We start from the raw sequence: 9753 nt of genomic DNA, 5'->3' as shown, positions 1-9753 counted from the left end.
TTTTAGTATATATTTATTTTGATTAAATTTTATCACAATAAAGCACAGATCCTTTGTGCGTTTGTCATCTCATGTATTATTAGCTATGAGTTTATATCGAATCCTAATACAAGCGACTAATTTGCCTCAATGCTTCACTACTTGCAGTCAAATAAATGTATAAAAGAAACAAGCACTGGTAAAAATAAAAAAAAATATACAAGTCCTCAGAATATCTAAGTGATAAAAAATAAAATATTTCAACTCGGCAAGAATGACAATAAACTAGTCGGAAGATAAGTAGTAAAAAAAATTCAAGTTAAAGAAATTTCTTAGGTTCACTTTTTCCAACGTTTATTTGCGAGAATCCTGAGCGAAATGTAGTCGTACTAAAGTCTCTATTTAAATTGCAAAAACATTAAATTTTACTTTTTATTTATCTCATAATTGTTAATAGAGTTGGAGTGTAAAAATTCCATCACAATAAAAAATTTCTCCTGACCCAAAATTAAAAAAAAAAATAATAATAATAATAATAAATTTCATAAAATCAAATGGAATGTTTAATTTTCCTACAAAATTAAATGCAATTGGCCCTTACAAATTAGTTAATAGTAAATTTAATATTGCACGATATTTTATGAATATTTTCTTCATTTATCACAATTTTATTGTACTTTGTATCCTACCAACAATAGGATTCAACATGAATAGTGTCCTTTGAGACTTGTTGTTCAGTTTGATACACTAGAAGAATTTTTTAATAAAAATATCAAATAATAAGATATTTTTTCTGATTCAAGCTTGACAAAAAGAGTAGAAATAATAACAAGAAGATTAAGTTTAATAAAAATTATTAGTGGAAAATCTCCAGTGAAAAATATTTGCTAAGTTTCCACATGGGATGTCTGCAGTTCAGAGCAATAAATAATTAAAAAAAAAAAAAAGTAAATATAGTAATAATAATGTAAAAAGTAAGCGGTTTAGATAAGAAAAAATAATTGTACAGAGAGAACGTAACACACTTGCACGTACGACGCGTAAAACGCTACTGAGGCAAAAAGTCGCGAGTAGGCAAAGCCGCGCGAATCCTGATACTGCACTCACCATTCACCACTCACCACCCGCCACTCAACGCAGTTATCCACGGATAAAGTCGGCAACGGACGGTGCGATCTGAATGTCAAAGAACTGAGCCAACAACTAATGTCAACTGGGTAAAAGTGTACCAAGATGCTTACTAGTAGTCTTACTCAAACTTTTGCGCATGTCCTATTTTTTTGTTTATTTATTTTTTTTTTTTTTTTTGGTTTTTAACATCTGAACGGTTAGTTCATTTTCTGACAATCAATTTAAGGGCGTTTTATGGTGAAAATTTTTATGGGTTGGTAAATATTGACATTTTTTACTAAGCTTTTAAATGTCAAATAGCATTTACGAAAGATTTGAAAGCTTTCAGTTTGAGTGTCTCTTGATAGAGCAGCAAGAAACATTTTATTTTGAAATTTTGTCAAAATTTATAACAATCGTTTGACAGACACTCAGGAGTCGATAATTATGCCGAAATGGAGTTCCACTTATTTTTAGGCATAAAAAAAATAAAATAATTGACATTTTAAATTATTTTTTTTATTATTTTGTTAATTTTTTTGGCGGATTTTTAAATCTTCAAGTAGAAATTCGGAAAAAAATTTTTTCAAATCTAATTCTCATCTCTAACATACAAAAAAGGCACTTTTCTTGTTTTTATTATTAAATTTTAATTCAAAATTAAACTATGAAATGTTCGACACATTTTTTTTTCTGAAAAGTCACAAAAAAGATCAAATCTTTATGTTACAATAAGATTAAAGTTTTATCTAGCAAATAATCCAACTCACGGTTAAATAAAAATGAAATTAAACTTAAAAACATTAATTTTAAAGTAAATTGTTGATAAATGTATTGTAAATTTATATAAAAAATGATCTACTTTATATTAAATTAATACAGTAATTTTCATTAATGAATAATACAGATTGTTATGAAAAAATTTGAATATTCTGGAATAAATGAATTAAACATAGACTCCGTTAAGAGAAACGGAGAAAAATAAAAACAAAAAGCAGCCCATGTGCAAGTATAACATCATATTTATTAAAATAATAATTTAATATTACAAAGAGCGGCGCGTAGAAATGTTTTTGAGCGCAAGTCAGTATATTAATTAACTTAAAGCCGTTTTCGTATATGAATGAATGACGAATATGAATGAGGTCTAAATTCACAGTCGTTTATACGCAACCATGGTTACCATATTTGTACATCGGTGACTGATATGATAGAGAGTATATTTTCGTGTGTCCGCATGTTTTTGAATACATTTACCAGTGCATAACTATTACATTCTATGACTTGTTGGCATGTGGACAATTAAATTAATTGATAAGTATTATAAAATATGCATTAGAATTGAAGATATAGAAAAATAAAATGTCATTCCGGACACATCTGACGTAAATAGACAAATTTTTTATATGAATATGATAAAAAATAGAATTCTTAATGAATTCTACACTCAAATAAAAAACAAAAAAAATTTGCTTGATTCTTGAGAATAATTCTTAAACAAAAAAAATTAATTTGAAGAGCTTCATTGTCTTGAATCAAGATAAAAAATTATTGAAGCCAGTAAAATTTACTTAAACTTAAATGAACTCTTTAAAATTCAATTTTTTGAAGATAAAAATCCAAAATTTATTTTTAAAAAATTTTTTCAAGCTAAAAATAAATTTTTAAAAATAAGATTAATTTATCAGATTTGAGATATTTTTAATAGAATTTTTTTTTTGGATATCTAAGAATTAAAAAAAATGAATAAATTTAAATTTCTCACGAAATGTTCCTAAAAATATAAATAATTCCATGAAATATGTGTCTATTAAAAAATATCTTTTTTTCAATAAAACAATTTCCATAAAGTTTTTCATCACGACAATAAACTATTTCCTCCAAATTAAATTAAAAGTAATAAATCGTACCTATTTAAAGTCCGCTGGAATAATTTATTATCTCAATTTTTCTCTACGTCCTCAGTTATTTAAAAAATGAAACCCACTTCACTCAACAACCCGTTACATAAATTAATTAAAATGTTCGTCGCCGTACTAATTAATAAGACCAAAATAATAAGACCTCAGTAGATTAATTGAAAAGTAATTAACGAAAATTAAATGAAGCACTTCAATTATTGGTTGGACTTAATTAGCAGATTTTATTGAAACCATTTTTTTTAAAATAAAATATATTACAATATTAATAATTGTTTCTTGCAATTCCATACTTTGGAGAGTCATGGTCATGAGTATTTTCGAGTGCAATCAATTACTGACAAATTAATCACTGCGTTGGAAATTGAAGTAGATGGATCTTATCACGTGCGAAATTTATTTAACTAATTTGATAGTAATTTCAAATTAGGTTAAAAAATTGCTACGTAACTGTGAAATTAAAAATTTAACAACAAACAATCTAAAAAAGTTTTTCAATTAAAAAGCTTACTCTAAATATTTTAATTAAAAATTTAACCATGCGAATAAAAAATATTTTAATAAAATAAATTGAAAAATAAAATTAATAATTTTAGTAAATATTTACAATTGTTTTGAATTAATTTTGAAAATGAAATTTAAAAAATCCCGCTTATTTTCCAGTGCTGCCATCTGCAAAAATCACCACGAACTTTGATATCAATTTGACGGTTTCATTCTCTCCTTTATCATCCATATCCATAAATCCACGTGAAGTTTAATATTCTCCGAGTTGGGTACATCGTTACTTTTAGGATCCCTCATTTTGGCGCACAACTAGTACAGGTAATAAATCATTATTAATAAAATAATTAACAAGTCAAGCCCGTAAATCATCAATATCCTGTCCCCCATCATGGAAAAATTTTTTTTCAATTATTAAAAATTATTTACCAATTAAAAAACGCTGTAATCTCTGTTGGAGGTCACGATAATTTTTTACCGTTTCATTTGGCTGATATCGAGCAACGTGCTTTCTTTGTTACTATCCCAAGTATAAGTACTTGGATAATCTATTTTAGCTAAGCATTTATCCCAGAATATTTTAGAACATCCTATTTCCCAGTTGTGTGCTTTTTCTTACGTAATAAATTATTTCCTAAATAATTATAATTTACAATTAACAATTCATGCTTCAATACAGGTTATATTAACTAATTACGTTTTTATGATTTAGGTAGACCAAGATGCCATCAGACGCGAAAAAGAAGCAGCAAGCCAAAAAAAAGGAGGCAGCTAAAGCTAGACAAACTGGTAAAAAACCAGCGTCAACCAATCCTACTAAGGAGGATGGAAAGGAGCAGATTAATGCATCAGCAAATGACGAGAACGAAACTAATGGAGTACTGAGCGCCGAAGGTAAATTATTATTTTTTTTTTTTTTTTTAGGGTTTTTATATCAGTCATTCTTGTTTCAAGTATTGCGGTGATGAATCATGAAGCTTATCATGACAATTAATATAAATTGATTGATAATACTACTCTAATTATTTTTAAGTTTCATGGTTCATTATCGATACTCACTTTTTAGTAATTTTAAATTTCCTGACACTGACAAGTTTAAAAAATTCTTCACATTTTTATGAAATATTTTAACAAATAAATTATGGCAAAAAAAAATTAATATGTAGAAATTTTTAAAAATAAAAAATGCAATTTTAAAAACAATTTTTTGGAACAAATCTATTTGTTAAAAAAACTTAAAAATTGGTCAAGCAACTGCTAACTTTAATATCATGATAATTTTGTATAAAATAATTATAACAATAATTAATTAAAAAAATAATTTCAGAGGCGTTATGCTTAAAATTAGAATCAGACGCACGTCTGAATGCTGAAGCTCGAGCCTGTACTGGAAGTTTAGCGTCGCATCCACGAAGTCGTGATATAAAAGTATCTAATTTTTCAATAACATTTCACGGATGCGAGCTTCTGCAAGATACAAATCTTGAATTGAACTGCGGAAGGCGATACGGTTTGTTGGGCCAAAATGGATCCGGAAAGTCGACACTGCTGTCAGTGATCGGTAATCGTGAAGTGCCGATTCCTGAGTCGATTGACATATTTCATTTGTCTCGTGAAATGCCGGCGAGTAGCAAAACAGCTCTGCAGTGTGTGATGGAAGTAGACGAGGAGCGAGTGCGCTTGGAGAAATTAGCTGAGGAACTGGTTGACTGTCCAGAAGATGACGCCCAGGAACAGCTGATGGACGTTTATGAGCGTCTTGATGACATGTCTGCCGACACTGCTGAAGCGCGAGCTGCTCATTTGCTCCATGGTCTTGGTTTCACTACCAAAATGCAGAACACTGCTACCAGAGACTTCTCTGGAGGTTGGCGTATGCGAATCGCACTGGCTCGTGCTCTCTATGTAAAGCCGCATCTGCTGCTACTCGATGAACCGACCAATCACTTGGATTTGGACGCCTGTGTGTGGCTCGAAGAGGAATTGAAGACTTACAAACGTATTCTTGTTATAATATCACACTCACAAGATTTTCTTAATGGTGTTTGTACGAATATTATTCATCTTAATAAGAAACTTCTCAAATACTACACGGGTAATTATGAAGCATTTATTAAAACCCGCGCAGAATTATTGGAGAACCAATCTAAGCAATATCAGTGGGAGCAAGACCAAATAGCTCATATGAAGAATTATATCGCGCGTTTTGGTCACGGATCCGCTAAACTTGCTCGACAAGCTCAATCTAAGGAAAAAACTTTGGCTAAGATGGTCGCCCAAGGTCTCACTGAAAAAGTTAGCACTGATAAAGTATTGAACTTTTATTTCCCATCTTGCGGTGGTATACCACCGCCTGTTATCATGGTACAGAATGTCAGTTTCCGGTACAATGATGACTCACCGTGGATTTATAAAAACTTAGAATTTGGTATTGATCTTGATACAAGGCTGGCACTTGTTGGTCCTAATGGTGCTGGTAAGAGTACATTACTCAAACTACTTTATGGAGATGTAAGTTATTTTCATTTTATTTGGTAATTCTGCAGAAGTAAGACTCCATCTATTTTAGATGAAAAAAAAATCACCAAAATATTCCATTTTCATACTTTTTATAATTTTTATATAAATCGGCGTGAAAAAAAATAATTAAAAAAAAAAAATATTAAAAAATAGGTGGAACCTCACTTCTGCATAATTATCTTTTATTTTTATTATATTGACATTGATAGTAATTTAATTATACAGCTTCAATCATTTTTTTTTTTTTTATGTTTTACAGCTGGTACCAACCACTGGAATGATTAGAAAAAATAGCCATTTACGTATCGCTAGATACCATCAGCATTTGCATGAGTTATTAGATTTAGACATGTCACCGCTGGATTATATGCTTAAATCATTTCCAGAAGTTAAAGAACGTGAAGAAATGCGTAAAATAATTGGTCGTTATGGTTTGACTGGTCGCCAACAGGTAAATTAATTAAATAAATTCTCAGAATTAAATTTACGAACATTGTTTGAAAAATTAATTTACATTTTTTTTACAGGTATGCCCGATTAGACAATTGTCCGATGGTCAACGTTGTCGTGTTGTATTTGCTTGGTTAGCATGGCAAGTACCGCATTTATTATTGCTCGATGAACCTACAAATCACTTGGACATGGAAACAATTGATGCGCTCGCAGAAGCTATCAGTGATTTTGATGGTGGAATGGTTTTAGTTTCTCACGACTTCAGACTTATTAATCAGGTTGCCGAAGAAATTTGGGTGTGTGAAAATGGAGCAGTGACTAAATGGCAAGGTGGCATTTTGCATTACAAGGAGCATCTTAAGAATAAAGTACTGAAGGATAATCAAACGCGAGCTAAAGAATTATTGAATCGTGGAAAATAATAAAACATACTGTTTATAAGTTCAAGATAAATAATTTTGATCTGATTCTCCTCTCTGTTAAATTCGATTTAATTACTCTATTCCATCGTATTATCATTCAGATATTAATTACAATTACTTATAATAATAATAATAATAAATATTATTGTACTTTACTACACACTTTCGGTATAGAGAGTAAAATAATATTAATAATGACAATTTAAGTATTAAATCTCGTCATTGTCACCGTATACGCTACTATGTAGTGTTAATAATTGTGTCAATTGACTTAGATAATTTATTTAAACGATAAATTCAATCAATTAAAACCACCCAACATGTTTGTTAATTAAATTATTAATAAATAAAAATAAATTAGCTCAATAAAATTAAATTTTAATAAAATTAATGCTTGTCACGGGAAACAAAATAAGTTATTGTAATTGGAGCGATAAAAAATTAATATTTAATGACTTTAAATTTTTAATTGATGTAAATTAAAATAAAATAACGCTGGAGGGATTCAAATATTGTATTTTTATTTATTATCAACATTTTTAAATGGAAGACGATTTTATTTTAATACCTTAGTCTATAAAAATCTTAGAAAATCTGTTAAATATTTAAAAAACATAAATATATGTATATATACAATTTGTGAATCACTGTAATATTTTGTTCTGTATCAATTTTTTTAATCGATTCGTTAACCAACGAATAAAAAAATATATAACTTTGAATACTGTGTTAATGTAAAATATAAAATATATCAATATTAAAATATATATATATATATATATATATATATATATATATATATATATATATATATATATATATATATATATATATATATATTTATATAATTAAACGGGTGTAGACACTGGAATGAAACTAGTATTTTCTTGAGCTAGAGCAGCATTTCTCAAAACCAGAAGATGAGTATCCATATCTTGTAAAGCTTGATCAATGAATGCTAATTTTCTGGCTTGATTTTTAGGTACACCGTGTTTGGTAACAAGAGCAAGATGAGTGACTGCAAGTACCAAAGCTGCGACGCGTGCTTCGAGGAGTCTGGCGTCTAATGGGGGATACAAACTGCGAACAACATCGTCAACTCGGGGTGGTATTCTTCTAGCAACCTTTAACATCAAATTAACAGTAATTGATAAAAATATGTATAGAGATAAATTAATAATTGTTTACTAACATCGACAATTTCTAGAGGCACAGTATTGCTATTAACAGTACCAGCAATAGCTGTAAGACTCGCAGCAAGTGAATGACATGACCGTAAAACAGCAATACAAGGTGGAGCTAGACCAGTAGCATCATCAACCCACCTGTAAGTAATAAATTAATAATTACTAGCAACGTCTTAATTATTTACATTTTTAAAGATATAAGCTCATCCCGATGTTATACTAATCCAGAGCTTTCATTTGAGTACCCACATGCGTTTTTGATATATTTTTCATATATACATATATATGATATATATATAAATATATGAAAAAATGATGTGGGTACTTAAATGAAAGGTCTTGATGAGTGTAACATTGGAATGAGCTTATATCTTTAAAAATGTCAATAGTTCACAAGATACAAGGTCATTTTTTAATTATGTATCTAAAAATAGAGCCTAAATATTTATCATCATAAATTAATTATCTAATTTAACTATAAAAACCGGCCACAAAATTTTGCTTATTCTCTTAATAACATAGACATTAATAAAAATTATGATTAATATCTATAATAATAATTATGATTACAAATGATACCTTTCAGCACCAGCGAGCCATTCTTCTCCTTCCCAGGCATCAAGACCCAAAGTACATCCGTTGTCGACCTCCAACAAGTCTGAGTTCAAGTCTGCGTCTTTCTGTTTCTGCAATTTTACCAATCAACGTCAATCACTCTGATTGTCAATTAACTTTTCTAAGGATCAATAAATTAAATAGTTACTTACATAATAACAACGTTGACGGCGACATATAACAAGTAAAACAAATAAAGCTCCAAGAAATACTGCTGCTAATGCACCTAGTGCAACAGCTACCACCGTTTCCATACCTAGTGCCGTCGAAGAACTAGCACTACTTACTGACATCGGAGAACTCATTGTCAATATTCGATTGTCAATATTTACACTGTCATATTAGTTGTCACTACTTAATTAACTGGTAATTTATTTTTCAGGAGTTATTTAATTGCAGATTTATATCATTTTCATAGAATTATTCTGTGACAAACACTTTGAAGCAATTTGTTTATACGCCATTCTTGTGGGAGGTACTGACTGTTACGGACCTGTAACTCATTCATAAATAATATGTTATCATACATATAAGTATAAGTATAGGTATATACAACTATCTAGATAATTTTTATTTTAATAAAAAAATAAATCATAGATGATTATTTTGAGGTGGATTCATTAAAGGAAATTAATACGATTAGAGAATTTTTAAGTTTAGATATTTTCAAGTATGATTATTTTTTTACTCTACCTTTTTAAATAAATTTGTATGTTTACTATTTTAAATTTTACAGATAACTAGATGAAAGATAACATATATGTGATGTGATTGAAAATACTAAACTTAATTTTTTTCGTTAAAGAAAATTTTTAAAAATTTCAGTTTTTAGGATTGATTTTTTTTTTTTTTTTATTTATTTATTCCATTAATTTTAAATTTATATTTAAAAAAAATTTTACATTAATATATGATAAATTACTACGAAGATTAATGACACTGAAGTTGTCTGACATTAAAAATTACTTAAAAATTTTATAATAATGCAATTATTATAAAAAAAATTTAATTAAAAAATTCCACATGTAAAAAGTATTAAAAATT

General features: G+C 28.6%; 2 protein-coding genes across 2 annotated transcripts; one reads left to right on the top strand and one right to left on the bottom strand.

Moving 5' to 3' along the window:
* Positions 1–3683: 3683 nt before the first annotated feature.
* LOC141526292 (ATP-binding cassette sub-family F member 2) lies at positions 3684–6952 on the top strand. Its single transcript, XM_074241224.1, has 5 exons — positions 3684–3833; positions 4225–4406; positions 4840–6023; positions 6292–6483; positions 6560–6952. The coding sequence occupies exons 2-5, from the start codon at positions 4235–4237 to the stop codon at positions 6905–6907; spliced, it is 1896 nt and encodes a 631-aa protein (XP_074097325.1). The 5' UTR covers positions 3684–3833; positions 4225–4234; the 3' UTR covers positions 6908–6952.
* Positions 6953–7093: 141 nt separating this feature from the next.
* Positions 7094–9210, bottom strand: Tmem98 (transmembrane protein 98). Its single transcript, XM_074241230.1, has 4 exons — positions 8862–9210; positions 8674–8780; positions 8100–8232; positions 7094–8031 (listed from the first exon to the last, which is right to left on the bottom strand). The coding sequence occupies exons 1-4, from the start codon at positions 9012–9014 to the stop codon at positions 7756–7758; spliced, it is 669 nt and encodes a 222-aa protein (XP_074097331.1). The 5' UTR covers positions 9015–9210; the 3' UTR covers positions 7094–7755.
* Between the last annotated feature and the right edge of the window lie 543 nt (positions 9211–9753).

Source organism: Cotesia typhae, unplaced genomic scaffold (genome assembly GCF_013202065.1).
Source record: "Cotesia typhae breed Kobodo isofemale line unplaced genomic scaffold, CoteBio_Ctyphae contig_33, whole genome shotgun sequence".
Classification (NCBI taxonomy): domain Eukaryota; kingdom Metazoa; phylum Arthropoda; class Insecta; order Hymenoptera; family Braconidae; genus Cotesia; species Cotesia typhae.
Note: the sequence above shows the minus strand (reverse complement) of the source record. Positions and strands in the feature narration are given on the sequence as shown.

Coding starts and splice junctions, on each gene's coding strand:
- LOC141526292 (XM_074241224.1), top strand. CDS start 4,235: ATGCCATCAGACGCGAAAAAGAAGCAGCAAGCCAAAAAAAAGGAGGCA. Junction 4,407..4,839: donor TGGAGTACTGAGCGCCGAAG/GTAAATTATTAT, acceptor AAATAATTTCAG/AGGCGTTATGCTTAAAATTA. Junction 6,484..6,559: donor GTTTGACTGGTCGCCAACAG/GTAAATTAATTA, acceptor TTTTTTTTACAG/GTATGCCCGATTAGACAATT.
- Tmem98 (XM_074241230.1), bottom strand. CDS start 9,014: ATGAGTTCTCCGATGTCAGTAAGTAGTGCTAGTTCTTCGACGGCACTA. Junction 8,233..8,673: donor TGGCTCGCTGGTGCTGAAAG/GTATCATTTGTA, acceptor TATTACTTACAG/GTGGGTTGATGATGCTACTG. Junction 8,032..8,099: donor TGCCTCTAGAAATTGTCGAT/GTTAGTAAACAA, acceptor TTGATGTTAAAG/GTTGCTAGAAGAATACCACC.